This window comes from Parus major, chromosome 4A (genome assembly GCF_001522545.3).
Source record: "Parus major isolate Abel chromosome 4A, Parus_major1.1, whole genome shotgun sequence".
NCBI classification, from domain to species: domain Eukaryota; kingdom Metazoa; phylum Chordata; class Aves; order Passeriformes; family Paridae; genus Parus; species Parus major.
Window position 1 is genome coordinate 16,604,483 of NC_031772.1, and position 19,836 is coordinate 16,624,318.

Below are 19,836 nucleotides of genomic sequence, written 5' to 3' on the forward strand. Positions count from 1 at the left end.
CAACACAAGAAGCCTGGAAGCCCCCAAACAAGATGATTTCCTCAGAACATATTCTGCCCCAGGTGGAATAAAACAAGGAGTAAATTCCTCTAAAAAAGCACATCTCACTGAACAAAATCTTCAATGCAGTTTTGCAAACACAAGGGGCTCAAGTAATACATTTGCATTTTGTGTCTCCCTTTCAATCAACAGAAAAGGAGATTGCGAGTCCTTCTGGAACCACCTGCCTCTAAAAGAGATTTCAGATGACACAGAGCATCAGTGCTGTGGCTTCAAGCACAGTTTCCCCAGCAGAAATAGCTGTTAGGACCAAAACAAATGGAAAGGCAGAAGATTAAGTAACAGAAAACAAAAAGAAAAATCTATAGTGATGAAGAGTTTTCAAGGAAGATGGAAGAGGAAATAAGGGAGAGACAAATGAGGCAAAAAAAAAGATTAAGAGGCACAAACAGGCAGCGAGATGGCTGAGGATGCCCGGGCAGGCAGGGGAAAAAAAGGCTGCTAAAGCAGAGGGATGCTCAGCAGCAGCTACAGGAGCCCCTTGGGAGCAGGGAAACCCTGACTGGCAAATTGGCACTAAGTGGAGGAGAGAATAACAGGGGAGCACTGGCCAGAGGAAGACCACAAATGCCACAAACCAGAGGTGGTGGACATGGAATTCATGGTTACAATTACCAAGGACAGCACCTATGACCATCAGAAGTGTCTTCCTGGGGGAAGAAAACCCCTAAATTGTCATTTTCTAACACTTCTGCCCCTTTCCTTCCCAGCCCAGCCTTGTGTCCTTTGAGGTGTGGCAGCTACTGCTTTCAGCAAGCATCATGAGGTAACAGGGGGGGAAAGAAAACCCACAAAAAAACTACAGAAAAAGGAATATTTAAGGAGTTCAAAGCTTTATCCTGCTGCATCCCATCTGGTCAGCCTGGCTACCCCTGACACTGCTGGTGCACCTGTAAATACACTGTGAAGGGTCAGTAGGGTGACAAGTACCACAGCTGGAGTTCTCTGTCAAAGTGTTCACCCCACAGAAAACTCAGATTCTATAAGATAAAAGAGGTGCAAAGAGCATTTCCTAGCAAAAGAGGAAAAATTGAGAGCAGGGTACGGGTACTTTAAGAGTCAGGCTGAATCAATACTATTTTGAATGCTGCAGTTAATTGAAATATTCTGTTTTGGGAAATTCTGACATTAATTTTCATTGGGTTCATTGACCAAACACTCTGGGAAATTGCATTTCAAGTGCCTGAGGTCCACTTCTCCAGAGGCATATCCCACCTCTCTCAGGACCACTTAGCCTCAGTATTTTAGCAAAGCAACACCTGGAGGAGTGGTCAAACCAGGAAGCTGAGCCTCCAGGAACACAAGGAGAGTAACACGGTGCTGAAATTCCAGTTTCCATAGGGAAAATAACACCTGACCCAGCCCTAAAGCAACCTGCCAGATCCAAACATCAAAACATCCCTGACATTACAAACTGCATCACAGCTTCCAAGATTTCCAGCTGAATCCAAACACTGGTTTTGGCTTTTCATCTGGACTTGAAGTCCCTGCAGGTAAGAAGAGTTTTGAGAAATTTAACAAATGCCTGCTGTAATTAGTGGGGTTTCAATTGTACCAGCTTTCAATAGATGTCATGGTTAAAAGCAATCTGTCCCAGTGTCTGCTGATGAGTATATAACCATCTATAACTTATGAATAGCTAGCATGCTCATGAAAAGCTCATTCATTAATGTTTTATAAGCTATCTTTAAAAATTACCCATAATATAAAGAGTGAGAGGATGGATTTTTGTGAAGGAACTCCTGGCGGAGGCTCAGCAGTGATGGGAAAAATGAGTTTACAAATTTCAAAGCTGTTTTACTTAGCCTGACATTTGAGGGCTTGACTTCAATGTGAGCAGTGTGGGATTTGCTGGGGAGGCTCTGGGGGGAGAGCAGCGTAGGCAGGACAAGGGAAGGTGCAGGCAGGAGAGAGCCAGCAGCACCTCTGCCTGGCACCTGATTTGGGCTAATAATTCCTTTCCCAGGAAAGCTTTGGGCTGCCTCACCTCACCTTAACATAAAGCTAAAGCTGCCCTTTAGCAAGGCATAAAGGAACTGCAAAGAGATGTGTGGGATCAAGGTTTTAAAATAATTAAAATCCTTTAGGCAGGAAGGACGGAGGTTTACAGCAAATTTAATTAGGATAGGCTTGAGGAAAAGTCATTACTTTGCCACCTGTGCACAGGCTCTCTGGGGAGCTGTGCCACATCAGCACAGGGGTCCCCTCACACACAATTTAGGAAGCAAATCCTCCTGGGGAGCAATATTCTGAGCAATCCCTGCATGGCAGGTGGAGAGGGAGCAGCGGCTCGGGTGAATTTGTGATGGAGAGGAAAAGGCAGCAGTGAGGAAGGCAGAGCCACAGACACAGGGCATGGGGACACCCCCCACAGCCACTGTGGGTGAGAGGCCAGTGCCCAGGGCTGACTGTGCCTGTGCAGGAGGGCAGGGTCAGCACTCACAGCACAAGGCGAGATGCAAAGTCAAATCCAAGCAGACAGAGCAGAACAGGGGGGACAGGGTGGGAGGGGCAGCGCCGACATCTCTTCATGCGTGAAGATCCTTGGTCCCTTCTGGACTTCTAATTCAGCAGACAGCATTTCAGTGTCCATACCTGGCACTCTAAAGGCTTTTCTAAATGTTTTATAGAAATCATGTATTATTTGCATTTCTCTCCCTCTGTGCAGGGCTCCTCCCTCCCCACAGCTGGCAGCATCTCAGTCTTCCTTCCTCGAAGGGCTCCCTGAGCTCACCCAGAAAAGGCTCTGGTGGGATGCAGTCATGGACTAACAGGCTTTCATCTCCTCCAGACAGCTTCCAGAGGCTGGGAAGGTGAAGCTGGCAGCAGCACTCTCCTTGCCAGGACAGCCAGAGCCTGCACACCCAGGCACAGGACAGCAGCAAGCCCAGCCAGGGCTGGCAGAGAACCCCGGTGCTGCGGCAGGTCAAGTGTGCTGCCCGTGGGTCATTACACCATTAACAAGCAAACAGATGAAACAGACTGATTTTCTCTTCTTCAAAATAGTATTAAAATATTAAATGGGGTGGGGGGAATCTCTCTTCCAGGTTAAAACTCAGACAAGCACAGTCCTTGCACAGAATGAGTTGTGCAGAGGCCAAATCTGAAAATGGGTTTTGTTTTAAAAAACACTGACAATTGATCTCAGTGAGAGCACCTCAAATTATGGCAGTGCCAGCCACATTAGGGACTGAACAGTCCCTGGGTGAAAGGCAGGGGGATGGGGACAAAGCCAGGGACAAACACAGCAGAGACACTTCAGTGCTTTGTCCTGCACTGCTTCATACACATGAATCATATACACGCTGACCCCAGGATATTTAAGTTCAGTAAGAGGACTGCAGCCTTGGCCAACAGCTCAGCACTCACCACCTTACCCAGCAACAGCAGAGAGAGCCAGAACCAGGAGCAGGAATCCAAGGCTGAGGAGGGAGAAGGGCCCCATTCCCGGGAGCCTCGGTGCCATGGTGTCAGCGTGCAGCCACTGCAAAATGAGCCTCCAAAACCTGCCAGGGTGGGACAGAGGGGAAGAAGAGGAGAGGAAAGAGACTTTAGTTACTAGGGGAAAGCAAACAGTTCAATTTTTCATGTTGGGCAACAGTCAGTATTTCTGGGGTCATTTCTGGGGTATTTGAAATCTCAGGAAACCCTCAGGAAACCAAAGCAGCATCATGCCCTGGAGCACTGCTGGTCCTGGGGAGACTGCATCACGGGTCAGAGCCAAGCAGGTACACACTTTAAAACCCTCACCCCACCCTCACAGACAATCCTGCAGCTCCTCAGGTGTTTCAACAGCAAGTGCAAAGCTCACTTTCCAAAGTAACCACACTGGCTCTTCTTCCAGCCATCCCTTCCTCCACCTCACCCTGCCTCTGGTGCCTCCGCTACCTCAGTGACATCCACACAGCAAAACCACCTGTGAAGTCTCAAGACCTATTTTTTTTTCCCCAACATCTTTTTCTAGACAGTTAAACCCTCATTTAATTCCGGTAATGACACTGCCAGAAATTATTATTAAGTTTGACCACCAAGGCCTAAGGTGGTGGGAGCGCTCGACGATACTACACTTAGTGTGCTCAGAGTTTTCATTAATGCTCAGTTTTACTTTTATTGTGATGTTATTGCACATTTAACTGCCTTCTCCTTTTATGTATCTCATTATGTTGATGCACCTTGGAGCAGCACTGCCAAGCAACAGCCTGGATAAATACAGCTTGTCGTGACATCTCCCCCTCACAACTCTGCCTGTCCCCACACAGGGGATTCAGCACCATGGCAGCCAGGCACAGCCAGCCCCACTCTGAGCCCCCAGAGCCAGCAGTGAAGGCTCCAGTCAATCACAGCAGGCAGAAACCAGGGCAAGATGCTGGTGCCAGCCAAACGTGACCTCTGGATTCCTCTGCTCAATGCACAGAGCCTCAGGCAGCTCCGTCTGGCGCCGAAGGAGGTGCTGGCTGCAAAGCCAAACCCCAGCACCTGGATGGCAATTCCCAGCCAGCTGAGGCTGTCCCAGCATGCAGGGGGCAGGGGAACTATCTGAGTGCTGCCCAGGAGAAGGGTTCTGCACAGGGATGAGGGAGAGGAGAGCTCCCAGCAGAAATTCCAGGCAGAGCAGGATGGAAAGACCTGGAGGTCACACATGTCCTCAGTGTGTACCTGGCTACCCCTGCCCCTGCAAGAGAAGAGGCACGAGGCCAGGCTGTGTGCTTTATCACATTTCTGCATTTAGCTGATGTCCCCACAGCAATGTGGCCCTACAGTCTCCCTGAGCCTTGTTTTTTAGCTCTAGGAGCACACGAGCTGCCAGGCAGGCAGAAGGTAAGAGCCAGACACCGCCAGTCCTTACCACCCACCTCGGCTTTTGTTCTGGCAGGATTCTCACTAACAGCAGGCACAGGGGGGGAAAAAACCCAAAAAAACAAGCCAGCATTTGGCCCTAGTTACCTTTACCTTCCTCCCCAGCAGTCACTTCAAATCCTTGCAGAAATGAATGCACGGATTAATTTAGGCACAGTGTGCTCAGGCTTTATTAATCAGGATTTTACCTGAATGCCCCCTAGGGAAGCTCATCCTCACACCAAAGGAGGTACAGGAGCCTCTGGCATGGGCACACCCACAGCTCTGGGGAGAAAAGCTCTGATTTGGGGTGGCTCCTCTGGCTCTCGCAGCCTCCAGCTGAGAGGGGACACACAGTCTTGGAAATTCATGTATTTGCTGATGAAGCACAAATTATCTGGCTGAACATCTGGTCTGTAGGAAATTCCAGCATTTCGGGGAGACTCGTTCCAAATCACGACAAGGACAGATAAAATGTTGATTTTTCTTATAAGGCAAATTTAGAACTTCTTCAATAAGCATCTTCTCAACAGATTTCCTTTCAACTTTTCCCTTTCATTCCATTTCAACTTGCATATTATACAATAGTATTTAACTGATTTTTTTTTCCCTAAGGCAATTTCAAACACTAGCCAAAAGAAAAAAAAAATATAAAAAAAATTAAAAGAACCATTGCTGTCTATCGTCCCCCCTTCCCAAGACACTGCTGAAAATTTTCACTGAAATCAACATTTTCCCATTCAACTGCTGATTTCCAAAAATGCTTTGTTTGGGCAGAATTTGCACAGCCAGCAGACTTTGACCAGGGATTCCCCACACAAATGAGGACACTTTGGATTTGCAGCAGGTGTCTCCTGGCTCTGCAGGAGCTGTCATGGCTCCTGCAGAACATCTGGGACCATCTTTATCAGATTTGGTGAAACCATGAGTGGGGCAGATTATCCACCAACAGTGGAAAAGTGAAGCTAAAAAAAGAAAAAGAATACAAGAAAATGGAGGAACAAGGTAATTCAGAGGGTCAAGAGCAGTGGCAAAATCCAACACTTTCCATGTGGGTGTGTCCTGTCTGTGCCAAGAAGCTCTTAACAATTTTGTTTTCACTAAACCTTGTTCATAGAGTTTTCATTCAATATTATACAGAGATGAAGGTTAATTTTCTACTTCCTATAGTTCTGATGAGGAGCATACTAGCCAAGGACAACAGGGGTGCTTGAATTAAGTCAAATCTGTGCTTGAGTCTCATTTTAAGCATCAGAACCAGCTCTATAACTGCACTGGGAGCAAAATCTGTTTTCACTGCTTGCCCAAGCAGACATTCTGCTAGTCACATCTCAGTTTGTTCACACTGACAATGCCCCCAAAATGGGGGTTTGCTACGGCTGCACTTACGGACTCGGGAAGGACAACACAGCACAGAAAACAGCTTGGCACTGTTTCCCACCGCTTCCCTTCGGCTCATGCACTGTATTTTTCTTGGGAAGCTGGATAGAAGAGGCTGCAGGGCATTTTCCTCATTCTGTGGCTACCTCACACTTGGAGATGGATTGAGAAGCAGACCCAGTCCTGCTCATCCAAGCAGGAAACCTGTTGGAAAATACAAGGAGGCTTTTGCAGAGGAGGAGATTACAACATTCAGACAGTTTAGGGGATGATCCAAAGTTCCCCATAGCCAGACCCTAGTGTGGTTCCCGTGGCACAGCAGCTCTCAGCATCACTTCTCCCTTTTCCTGGGGCTCTTGCAAGCCCAGCCACAGGCACACACAAGAACCCAACTGGTACAAGTGCTTTAGAAGCCCAACAGCTACTGGCCACACAGCCTCCCTAATAAAATCAGTTTGTAAGATAACTCTCGAGGTTTCAACAGCCCTGTAACTGAGCTCCTCAGATTTTAGCACACAAGAGTAGCTCTTGGAGAGGATGCTGGTGGCAGAGCAGGCGAAGGGGTCCCTCGGTGCGCAGGGAAGGGATGGGAACACCCACGAGAGTGCTTCAGGAAAAGCAGCGCTGGAGCTCCTCCAGCCCGTGCTGGGGCTGTCCTCGTGCAAGGCTATTCAGCTGTCACTTCCCACTCAGGAAAGCTCTGAATCAGCCAACGCCTTGATCTGAATACCTGCAGGGATCCCTGATGCTCGGAAAGGGGAGGGAGGATGCAGGCAACGTGCATTTAACTGCATGTAACCAAGCGAGGGTTTAGGAATGTTAATTGGCTCTTAACAGCCTCAAAGAAGAAAAAAACCCTCAAATCTCTTACTAGCACTGGCTGAAGGGAAAACTGCACAGTGTCCATAAAGAAAAAAGTGCAGAATGGCCAAATTTCCAAGCTCAGAAAAGAGTAGTACAACTCTTTAGACTGACTCCCTTTCCGTATAAGTTAAAGAGCATCTCCCCAGAGCTTCTGTTTCTCCTCTGTGTCTGTGCAAGATGGAGTCTGGAGGGATGGTGTGTGTTCAGAGCAGCCCTGCGCTTCTTCCTTCCTCCATCTGTCCATTGCTCACTCCTTAATGGCACACTTAGCAAATGCACTCAGCACTAATTGTGCAGTTGCTGGTAACCTCCACAGCTGAATCCAATGCAGATTTCCTAAGGAGCCCTGCTGACACTCTGCAGCTGGAACCCAGAGATACTTGGAGTTCACAGCACATGGAATTTGGCAGGTGTCTTTATAACCACACACCTAAGGGCTTCACAAACATTCCCACTCCTCTCCAAGACAATCTGTCCAATCTCCAGAGCATCATAGCACAACGGCACTCCAGGGAAATACAGTCTTCCTGTTGGATGTGCTGTGAACAAGGATTTGGAAAAGCTTCCTTCCTTCCCCTTGTGACAGCGACATGCTGCAGCCCCTGCTCCCACTGAAATGGGTTTGGGAACCAAAAAAGTGCTGGAAACTTCCAAATCAGCAAGGTACCCTAGTAACTGTGCCAACATTGGGTATCTCCTGACTTGGCACACTGAGCCTGATCTTCCCAGAAATCCTTAATCTAGAAACCATTAAATGTTCTGAAGTGCCTTCCTAGGAAAGAGTGATTAGCACAGGCTTACTGCTGACAAGGGAGAGACACAGAACTCTGGAGGTGGAGGCTGAAAGGTAAAGCTTGTGAAAACACCTGAGAGAAGGGCCAGAGAGGGGGATACTGCGAGCACCAGAAAAGAAATGAAAGTAGAAGAGGCCCATAAACCCACCTGGGCACGTCTGTGAGAGTCACATGAGTATCTCACCCAAATTATTGCCTCCTGGGAAGATGCACAGCCAGGGGAACCATCTGATTCACTCAGCAATAGTCTCACAGTGCATACAGCATTCAGAAACCAGCCCAAAGGACAAATTTGCCCCAGCACTGCACCCAGAGGTGCTGTTTATCTGTGGTGCTGTTGGATCAGCATCCCCACGTGCCATGCATGGACACCAGTGGCATCAGTTGGGGGGGTGCAGAGCACTGACAGCTCCCTCTCAGCCCTCAGCACCTGCAGCACCTGCAGATCTTTTGTCAAGTCAGGCATCTCAGGGAGGGCTGTGCAGTGAGGAGCTGATGCTGGGAGCCAGCTGGAAATCAGACTGGGAAGAAAAGGCAGCCTCAGCCCAAGAGGCCAGATCAAAGCACTTCTGTGCAGGAAGAAGAGGGTGATCCAGACCCTGGTGGTGTCAAGCACCATCTGCCCACCTGCACAGCAGCACAGCCAAGCACAGCGCTATAGGTGACCTCACAACACCTGCATATTTACCCCCAAATCCAGGAGCACTTGCACAGCACAAGAAGCTCATTAAAGCCCTTCCTCATTGCACTGGAGCCTCTCCAAAACAGGTCCCAGGCAGCAAGAGAGGTCCTTCAACACCCCTCAAGGATTGCAGAATCATCCCACCTGCAGGGGCAGGGCTCTGTCCAGCTGTCCCTGACCCTCTGTGAGCACACCAGGCTTCTGGTGACCACCGCTGTGCCTCTTTAATGCTCCTTTGAGCAAAGCTCCGAGCTCTCTCCGCAGAGACAGCAGCCAGCAAGTGCTCAGCGCAGCAGCAATAAACACGGGCGAGGCACACGCTGCCTGTGTCCCTGCTGGGAAGGGTTTTCGTCAGTTCTCAATCACTCCAGCTAAAAAGGAGGGTCCCTCGGAACAAAAACATCTTTTCATTTGAGGGCAGGGGCAGCAATGAGCAGCCACAGTTCATCTGGAAGCCCGGAAAGGGCTGAGTAAGACGCTGTGGTGTTTCACAAGACCCCTGTCTCGCATCCCTTCGCTTCCCAGGTTGTTTGCATCCCTTTGTTCTGTACTGAGCTGGCTGGGACGCCCGTGTGCGCTGCACGGAGCAGGCACAGACACCCCGTTCAGCAGCCCAACCCTGCCAGCTCCGAGCTCTACCTGCACTGGGCCAGGCTGGCTCTGGGAGCCTGGGTCCAGCCCAGAGCTCTGCTTCCATCACCTGAGGTCGCCTGGATTTCTCCAGCTTGCCTCTAGGCCAGCGCTGTCTGGTGCTCTACAGATGCTGCTGAAGGCCAGAAGCTGCTACAGCATTTTAGAGAAATCAGAGGCCAAGAAACAGGCAGCAGCACCTCCATCCACCTGAACCCAACTTGCTCTTTGCCACCTACCTAGAGAAACAGCCCTGGCTGTGGCAGAGGAGCCACACAGCCCTCGACTCCTGAGCATGGAAATGTTTGTGCTCACCTACCCGAGAGGCACGCACTGGCTCATCCCTGCAAACACACAGGCACTGTACAAGCCATAAACAACCTTCCTGTGAATCTGCCACACACAGAAGGTAAGAGGCACCATGTGATGGTTATCAAATGTGTTGTCTGCAGCTCTGCAAGGGATGCCAGCAGAAGAAGACACTCGGAAGCAGAGGCACCAGGCAAAGAAATTAAAGATCAACATGTAAATCTTGGGAGCAAGCCTTAAAGTGGATTTCTTCTGTAAGTTGTTCTGCTGGTAACGAAGAAATAAGGTCTGTGCCCAACTCCCAACCCAGCTTTAATTTTCCAAAATGAGAAGCCGCTTGACAGTTTTTCCTCATCAAAACAAAATTAATCCAAGTATTGCATCTCTCTACTCAAAAACACATCCAGAGGGACTGTAGAGTGATTCACACCCACAACTGCTATGGGAAACCGTTTGCACTCATAGTGTAACAAGCCAACACTGATTCACCCACATAATTACAGGCAGACACTGATTCACAGCTACTGCAACTGCAGACAGACTGACTCACAATCAAAGCAACTGCAGACAGACTCAGGCTCACAATCACAACTGGAAATACAACCGTGCTGACAATATCCACAATTCTGTGTGTCTGCAATTCCACGTACACACCACGTACTGGAAAACCAACCAGCAGGGCAAACACCGCACACCGAGCCCCGCGGTTTTTTTTTTCTGGCGCTTTTGACCTTCACCCCAGAGCATCTTTCCCTGGCTGATGGAACAATCCCCACACCTCAGCAGCCATCCCTGCCCCGGCAGCCTCAGCAGGAGCCCAGCACGACTGCCAGAGCAGAGTGAGGCACACGATGCACACAGGCACGGGGAGTGTGTATGGTGCAAGGAATCCCTGTACATCCACTCGCATGCCACACACGGCTGCGCTCACTCCGTGCTTCCAGAATATGAGTAAATGCAAGCCAAGTATAATACATTTAGCCCATGGGCAGAGGAGATGGCAAAAGACTCACCACTGGGCAAAAGCCTGAAAAGCTGGATTATTTACTACACTCTCTGGCTGGGTATGTAATTATGTCAGTGTTCAGCCTGGGTATTGTGCTACTTTTTGTAAACAGTTGGCAGGAATACTCTGACTGAGATGAGGGGCTGGGCTCTGTCTCCAGTGTTGAGAGAAGCAGGCTGAAGAGGACATGGTCTACTTAGACAAAAAGAAACTGAGGCGAAAGAACACATTAAGCACGAAAAGGCAAAGGAGAAGCTGAGAGTGAAGTGGGACAGGTGGCAGTCTACAGACAAAGGGAGAGGAAAGGAGAAAGAACAGAAGGAGAAAAGCTCCATGATGCAGACTTGTGATAAGAAGCTCCAAAGCGAGGAAAAGCAGCAGTCCCCCGGTGCCGAGGGTGTCTCGCAGCAGTGCAGACAATGCATCTGTGCCTCCCCGTGCTCCGGGCTCGGCTGCACGCTGAGAACCAGGAGGAGATTCCAGGGGAAAGGACACAGCAGCCTCCAGGCGAGTGTGTGCCGAGGGCCCAGGTGCAGCCACAAGCCCCCCAGCTGCTCGGATCTCTCTCGGAAAGGAGCAGCAGGGTCAGGCTCCAGCATTCCTGCCTCTGTGCACTGCGGGGCACCCGGGCACCGCGGGCACAGGATGAAGGGCAGGCTGGCCAAACTCCACCCAAACAGCATCACCTCCAGACCCCTCAAAATCCCGCATCCTCCAGGGCAAGGAAAAAGTTAAGAGAGACTACAGGAAGGAGAAGACTTGCCTGAACCACAAGTAGCATCTTCTGTTAGTGGGCTGGTCCTGCCTCAGCACCTGCTGTTTTTCTTCTTTGCGCTCCCCAGAAGGGCACTAAGGGGATGGAGAGGTGAGGGAGCAAACCTGCTCTGCTGTTGCCATCAGAACAACTCGGGTGAGCAGCCACTGGGAGCTGCTCTTGCCAGCCCACAGCAGCGGGAATCTCATCAGAGGGTCCTGGTTCTCTGTTTCTGTCTGGGGACGCTGCTGCATTTGCAGCCAGTGAGCAGCAGATTTGAGGGAGACACTACAGATGCAATTGGCCAGGGAAATGAACTATTTGTTCAATTGTACTTCTCTTGCCCAGGCGAGAACCATTCTGGCAGGAGGCAGAGCAAGCAACAATGGATAAGTGTTGCAGTGGGGACTGTCTGCCACTTAATTGCATTAGGCTATTCCTTTTTAATGATCCCTATCTCAGTCCTAGTAACTCTGGGAGAAGGAGAAAATACCTAGAGCTCTTTTCCTCTCTCCCCTCATACCAGCCTCAGAAACTGCAGCCCCCAAAACTCCTTTTCCTCCCCAGCCCAACACAGCCTCTGTGCCCATTAGGCCCGGCTGCGGGATTCAGGGGGAAATTTGACTTTGCTTTACTAAACCCTTCTCCCCGCTCAGCCCCTGCATTCCCCGTCGGGCTCCAGCCAAGGGGGCTCAGGATTCTCCTCCTTCAGGCATTTCTCCCCGCAGCCGCTGTCCCCGCTGTCCAGCCGGCAGCGCCGGGCGGGCGGGGTGGATGCCCGGCGGGGAGCAGCGGGGCACGGCTCCGCTCCGGACCGACACGCTCGGGACTTGCCGCGGGAGCGGGGATGCTCCGAACCCGCGGCCGCCCGGCCGAGCCCCCTCCCCTTCCCTCGTCGCTCCGCCTGTTGTCCGCAGACCCCCAGACAATACCCGGGGCCCGGCGCAGCCCCCGGCAGCCCCATCCCATCCCCGGCCCGGCTCCGCGCTGCTCCCCGCGGGGGGAGCCCCGGGGGAGCGGGGACGCGCCCCCCGCCCGCACTCACCGGCGCGCCGGCTGCCCCGGCGGGGGGCTCGGGGGGCGGCCGGAGCCCGCTGGGCTCCGCAGCGCTGCGCAGGGCTCCGAGCCCCAGCCCGCCGTGCCGCCCGGCCGGGGCTGCCAGTGCCGCCTGCGCGCTGCTCCGGCCGCGGCGAGCCAGGCAGACAGCGAGGGAGGGAGGGGAGCAGCATCCCCCCGCCTTCCTCCTCCTCCTCCTTCTCCCCGCGCCCCGGAGGAGGGTTTACCCACCCGCTTTGTGCCGAGCCGCCCGCCCCGCAGCGTAGGCGGCGGGGATGGGTCGCTGTCGCTGTCCCGGTTTGGGGCCACCTCCCCGAGCGATGGATGCTCCGGGGTCCTCCGCCCAGCCCCGGCCTCACAGCACCGCCATCCTTTCGGCGCGGGAGGATGAGCAGAGCAGGGCTGACAGCTCCCTACCTGTTGAAGGGGGGAGCTCCTCGAGGCGCTGATGCTCCTGCGAGGAAGGAGGTGGGCAGAACCCCAAGCTGCCTCCACGCTGCCGGGCCTGCCCGAATCCCGGCTCTCCCGCCGGGGCAGGGAAGTTTGGCCCGCAACTTGGGACTGCCGAGGCTTATATCGCAATAAAACGAGAGGCAGAGGGGAACAAACGCGGGGAAGGGGAGAGGAGGAAGAGAGGGTAAAATGCAGCAAGGAGTAGGCAGCGAAGGCAAGGGCAGAAGAGGTGTGGAAATGCAGGGATCCCAGAGGAAGAGCTGGACAGAGCTGGCTGGGCTCGGGGAGGTTTTGCAGAGCCACACGGCAGCGAGGCTGGGAAGGCGAAAGCTGACAGTAAGGCACACTTAAAATATATTGTCCCTGCAGAGCTCTCCCTGTTAAACACGCACCGCAAGGCTCAGCCGCAGTTGACTCCAAGGTGCAGAACCAGCCCTCCATCACTGAGGGTGCGGGGTGAGCCAATGGAGCATCGCTGCAGGCATTGCTCACCACCCCAGAGCTCCTCTAGAAAATACTCCTGGTTTTGAATACTTAAAACAACACGGAAACATACTTCAGGACAAGGGCCCTCAAGGCATGGGTGATTAAATCCAATTTAACTGTGAGTTCTCTGCACTGAGGTATTAGAAAATGACCCTGTTCTTGTTTCCAGGAGAAAGTTAAGGGCAATCGTGCTTCTACCTCATCCCTGCAGACCACAGCCATCCTGACTTTGGTGAGATAAGAGTATTTGTCATGACATTCCTGAACTACTGTTTCATGAGCGAAGAGAACCCCATCTCTCTTTCAAACCCAAATTTCATCTCCCTGTGATCTGAGGATGGTCTTTACTAATCCATGAGTTCTCCGTAAGCAGCAGGTTAAATGCCAGCAGAGTTCTGCTTTCCTCTGCTGGGTAGGGTTCACAGGCAAATCCCAAGGAGCTCACAAGATCTGAAGACTAACAGCTCAAACAAAAACTGGTCACTGCCCCCACTGTCAAATCTGCCACGTTTTAGACCAGAACAGGAAGCATCTTCAGTGTTACTGCGACACTCGGCTCACTTACAGGAACCCTGAACCACAAACCCTAATCAAGATGAGTTTCTCCAGCCCTCAACATCACATCCAACCCCAGACAATGGAGATTAAACACTCACAGGACAATTTTGCAGTAGCAGCAAGACCTTCAAGTTGTTATTTTCTGTCCTCTGAAAAATATTTTGCCTGAGCAGCAGAGATCTAACTTCAGAGATCTGGTGTGGACAGCCGACGTTTTAATTGTCCTTAGGCTGTTCACACATGAATGACAGCACCCAGTACATGGTGTAGGGCTGCTGCCATTTAAAAAAGTCTGTTTCTGCATTGAATTCCTCCTGCCATAATATAAAGCATCACTCAAGAAGACAGCTGTGTGTGCACGCCAGCAGAGGAGCTTTTTACTGGTCTCCAAAACTAGGACAAATCATAGGATCATAGGAAAACTCATATTGGAAGAGATTTCAGGACATCAGCAGCTAATTCACTGTCCTGCTCAGGGCATGGTCAGCTTAGGAAGAGCCCTGTGAGCAGCACAATTTGGCTGTAGCTCCTCACACGGAATTCCTGCTTACATCCACGTTTCCTCCGAGCCACGTCTTCTGTTCCTCATTTATATGCTTGTGAACAAAAGAGTGTTGGCAAGGGAACAGGGAAGAGCCCAGAGGGAGTCCCAAGGCCCAGCCATTCCCTTAGCTAAAAGCCCCAGGGATCTGGCCCACCATCTTCCCACTGGGAGGTGGTGCTCCACTGGAGAATACCAGGATCACCACACCCAGACAGGGGACCTGGCCTTCTCAAGGACATTGGTGGGGCTGAGAGCAGAAATTGTCCTAACACTTGTTCCTCCTCTTTTCCAAACTGATTCAGCTGCTGGCATGAGCTGCCTTGGATATGAGAAGAGGCATGAAACAGAATCAGCGAGACAGGCATATCCGGAGACAGAAGTGACTCAGGATTTTAAATGGCTCGTATTGAAGAACATTCCAAGATTTACACATTTAAGTACTGCTAACAACAGTCAGAGGCAGCAAAAACCATGCTCCTCTTAAGGCCTGTTCTTCCATGAGCAACAGTCAGACAGATTTCCCCAGGAGCAACATCTCTCACTCTGCCCTGAGATGCCTTCACCAAACGCTGCCTCCCCTGCTCGCAGGTCCCTGACACTGCCAGCAGCCTGAATGAGTCTGGGGTGTAAGGCCCTTTATTGGAAGAGCTTTTCCAAGAATCTAAATATGAAGTTGAACCACTCCCCTTGTAGCCACAGCACCCACCAGGTTCTTACAAAGGTGGGGAAGAGACTAATTGGAGTCAGGCAGAAAAGAAACCACCACATTCACAGTGAGTTGCTAAGAGCAGAGCAAGAGGTGCAGCACCTGAGAAAGGTACACCTCCCAAATTGGGAGGTCTGTGGATATGCTCTTTGTAACCCTTTCTGCCCCTCCAGATGCACTGATCCATGCCATAACCAGCTGATGCAAACCCTTGGCAGAGCAGGCACCTGTGCTCCACAGCAAGGTCTGCTTCCAGCTGCCAAACCATTAATCAAAATATCCACCAGTCAAAGCCCTCCTGGAGTAGAGAGGCTGTGCCAGAGATCCCAAAAATCTTCATGCTCCTCATGATTTGCTCATCCCACCTGTTAGCCCTGCAGAGACATCAAGGGAGGCTGTGGATATCCTCCTCTATCCCAACCAGTGCTGAAAACCACCTGACCCATAAGGGAGGTGAGTGCTCCCACCATCTGGACAGTGCATGATGGAATTAAAGACATAAGGGCTATCCAGCAGTAGCACAGGAGGGGTTTGGACACCAGGGGATGCTGTCAGGATGGAAGGAAGAAGCTTTGGCCAGGGAAGCATTAGGTAGCTTAAGAAGTCCAATTTTAGACAACCTTTTCTCTGGGGGTAGGGGTAGTGTTATCAATATCTTGTTGTAATTGCCTTGATCTCTGCTCTATTCAGAAGTAAAGGTAACCCTCCATTAAGAGTATCAGTCTCTGTGGATACATTCATCAGTTTAAGAGACATAAAAACATCTTGTGAAATCTGTAAGCAATTATCTTTTAATGTGTCTTTCCATTGTAAGGCTTTTAATTTCTTTTTTAAACTATCTAACCTCCCCATCTCTGCCTTTACCTGCTAGAACACCTCCCTGAACTCTGGCACAGTCCAGGGGCTCATGGCTTTGAGGGAAAACCTTTCTTATGGTGATCAAGGTTAAAATGTGGCTATCACCATATTATTGAAGAGTAATCTCTCAAAATGGAAGTACAGCAGCCTGGGAATACCTTGCTAATAATTAGCAAAGCCTTTCCCTCCCATCAACCTGCTCAACAAGCCAGAATAGAAGTCTGCTTGCTTTTAGGTCCATGCTGCAATGCCCTTGAACAGAATGGAACTGCAGATCTGAGCTCTTGAACAGCAAAGCAGGAGGGTCCATTCTGCAGGTTCAGGTCGGAGCAAGAGCTTAGGGATGTGCAGCAAACCTTCAGGACACACAGCTCTTGGAGGCAGGTCCAGGCCATCCCCACCCTGCACCCCAAGCCAGCATCCAAGGAAGCTGGCTGCAGTTCTGCTGCAGAGAAGGGTTGAGCCAGGGCACAGCTGCCCTTCCCCAGCGCTGAAAGGCAGGAGGGCAGCGGGCTGGGAGGGACATGTCCCACTAACACCTCCCACATGGAGGCACAGAGCCGCTCCAAGGACGAGAGATCATCAGCACAGGGAGGGCGCTGCAGTTACAAATGTCGTGCTGGCGTTCAGGCACTCGCCTTGGCATGGAGCGGCTGGCGTGCCGAGAGAACAGGACCCAGTGCTGGGCCCAGCAGAGTCCTTTGTGCCAGTCCTGTGTGAGGGGCTCCTTGCAAGCTGACATCCACTTTAGAGCCCTCTCCTGCTGCCAGGGAAAGCAGCCAGCCTGCAGACAGGTGGCCAGAACAAAGATCCTCTGCCTTTCCTTGAAAGCCGCCGGTCCCTCACCGCCAAGGAGCACCCTGATGATGTCCTGCTTCCCAAAGAGCTGGGAGAGGAGGGCTCTTTTCTCCCGTTCCCTTCTACTCTTAAAGCACCCAGGGACAACTCAACTGCCTTACAGACCAAACTCTTCTCCCACTCTCCTGGTGTCACCTTCTCTCTCTCTCCATCCCCACGTGGTGGCTGCCCCTTCTCCCCACCCGCCCGCTCTTTGCAACCAGAGCAGCGTCAGAGCCGGCTGCTGCCGGTGCTTTATTAGCCCATCTCCATGGCAACTCGCCTCCAGCTCCACTCGGAGAGACCCCCGGCTCCTCTCTGCCATAAATCAGCCACCCGCCTTCATCCTCGCTCGGACACGGGGTCACGGCTCGCCCTGGATGCCACTGACTGTCCCATCCTCCCGCCTGGGGCTGCTCTTTGCCATCTGTGGCACCACATTTTCGCCCCTCCAGTGAAGTCTAATATCCATCCGGAGAGCCAGCATCCAAAAGCTGGTGGTTTGGAGGCACCCATGCCTTTGGGCAGGGAGCAGGGTGCAGGGACAGCCCTACAGTGGCACTGGGCTGAGGGAGAAAGGCACTACCTCCTTCCCCTTGGGAAGGCAGCTGCTGCCCCTCCACGTCCATGGTGAAGCCCTCGAAGCCTGTCCTGAGGGGACAAAAGCCACCTGAAATGCTGTGTTTTAGTGTCCCAAAACAGTTCAAGAGCTGTTTTAGCCCAGCACAACTCAAAGCAGGTGACTACAATCTTCTGGTCCCCACAAGGACAGACTTTCCTTTTTCCCTCATGAGAAGGGGCTACAGGACTCGCTCCTTTCACCCTCTCAAAAGGGTGAAAGAGAACAAAGAACAGCAAAACCTGTTCTTGCTGCTGAAACTCCCCCTCTAAACCTCAGAAAATGAAGAGCGCTTTTGCTTTGCATCCCACGTGTTATGCAGATTGTCACTTCATCCATAAATTCCAAGCACCTGATAATGCTGGGACTAAATCCTGGCACGACAAATACAAAGGTGGCTCCTGCCACCAGAAGTTCAGGCAACTGAAGAAGCAGCCTGGTGAGGAAAGTGAGGAAAATCATCATTTTGAGAAGCTGTTGGGGCACTGAAGGGCTGTGCTGGTGAGAAGGTGATGGGCTAAGGCACAGCCATTCAGTGGCTCACCTGAGGTCACTCACAATCCACAAGCAAACATGCACTAGTGGAAAAGATTTTTATTTTCCTCACCTTTCCACATTCCCTGAAAGGAACTGATCAATATATCTACTGATATATAATCCTGAGGGATGCTTGCAGTGTTTCTACACAAGACCACAATCTCTATTGCCTTAGGTGAGGGTTCCAGTGTTTCTGAAGGTTTACCAACAGCTTAGACATGCCCAAGGAAACCCAGCAATGCCCATTAGGATGACTGTAAATCTTCATTTCACACAGATGGTCAGCATGCATACGCAGACAACACCTCACAGAGCTAAAAATCCCTTCCTGCAAGGCACTGCAGAGCTCAAGGGCTGTGTCTAGGCAGATCCTGGTAAAGCAGAGAGCTGGAGTCTTGTTTCTATGACAAAACATGTCGTCCAAATCTCCAGAAGCCAGGTCCAACTACATGGAGAAATACCAGAGTTCTTTTAGCAGGGGGAGCTGTCGCGAAATTCAAAAGCTATGTGCTGGCAGTGGAGCAAATTCATAAAAGCTAATGGGCCTGAAAGAGACTGTGTTTGTCCTGCAGTCCCTTGGCAAGAGCAAAAATAAACCTGGAGAGAAAGACCTGTTCGCATACTCCCTGTTTTCTGCTCTGCAGCTACAACAGCAGCATCAGTTCAAAAATCCCCCTGTGGAGTCATAAGGTTTTCGATGCCTCAGCATTTCTATTTCTAACGTTGCACATGCTTGTCAACTCCAAATATTCTTAAACAATTTAGATACCTAACACCTAAATCAAGTGCTCACGAAGGTTGGCTTTGAGAGTCCCTGTTTATGCTTCATTTTTTTCTGATCCAGGGTCATTCTGAGTTTTTCTCTGCACCCACAAAGCTGTGAACTCAATTTTTATTCAGAAAGAATCGAGTGGCGTGGAGCCAAAACCTAGAACTTGAAACAGGGCCAGATATGAGGAGGTTCACACTAAAAATTGCTGGGGTTGACAACGCCAGCTGAAGCGTTTGGAAAGTGCCCTCTGTTCATGTTTCATGCAATACATGATACCAGGTCTTCGTTCCAAATACTCTCCTCAGCTTTCTTTGGCAACTCAGAGGAGACCCTGGTCTCATCACAGCTTGATAAACCCAGCTCAGTTTACATCAGCAGCCTTCTGGCACAAAGATGCTGCTGAGCTTCGGGTGCAAAGGCCATTAGGAGAACAAATCCCCAGGGAAGAGTGAACTCTGGTGCACTCAGGACCCCCCACATCTGGGCTCTGAGTGCATTTCTCTCAAAACAGCCATTTCAGGATCCTCTCCATCAAGCAGGAGAGTCACCCATGCAGTGTGGTTGTGATGGAGCCTGTCAGCAGCAGAGCAGAAGATTCCCAAAGACCTCAGCTGAACCTCTCTAACAAGAGCTCTAAATGTCACCACACTGCCTGTGCCATGGTCCCTGGAAGGATTCAGTTGTTGTCACGTTTGGTGACGTTCACAGGGAGCACAGGAAGGCAGAGGCAGTGCCTAACAGTGAGTGGGTTTTATCAGCTCTAATTAGCTGAGAAAAACCAGCAGAGACCCAGGTAATAAGAGCTCTTAATATTAATTGCTATGAAGGTGGCTGCAAGGCCAGGCCACTCCAGGCCCTGGCTGCTGGAGCCACCCTCATGGAAGCTGAGGCTGACCCGGCAGCTCAGTGGTTAATGAAAGGAGAAACTTCTTGATACCTGGACTGGCTGCCTAGAACAGAGGCTAGGCTGAGTTAAAGGATTAAAGTGGGGATTTATTAAAGGCCTTTAACAGGTACACCCTGGGCAGTGCAAAAGCCTCACAGAGGCTGCACCCAAGATGGTCACCAGTTTTTGGGCAGATATAAGTTTGCTCT

General features: G+C 51.1%; 1 protein-coding gene across 1 annotated transcript in view; it reads right to left on the reverse strand.

Annotated features, from left to right (window-relative positions):
- The window catches only part of GABRA3 (gamma-aminobutyric acid type A receptor subunit alpha3), a gene marked incomplete at its 5' end in the record, with an annotated part of 72,016 nt that extends 59,489 nt beyond the window's left edge, over nt 1-12,527 (reverse strand). Inside the window, 2 exons of the mRNA XM_015626260.2 lie at nt 3,438-3,566; nt 12,361-12,527. Coding sequence (XP_015481746.2) covers nt 3,438-3,566; nt 12,361-12,527 — 296 coding nt within the window. The remainder of the gene's footprint in view (nt 1-3,437; nt 3,567-12,360) is intronic.
- Between the last annotated feature and the right edge of the window lie 7,309 nt (nt 12,528-19,836).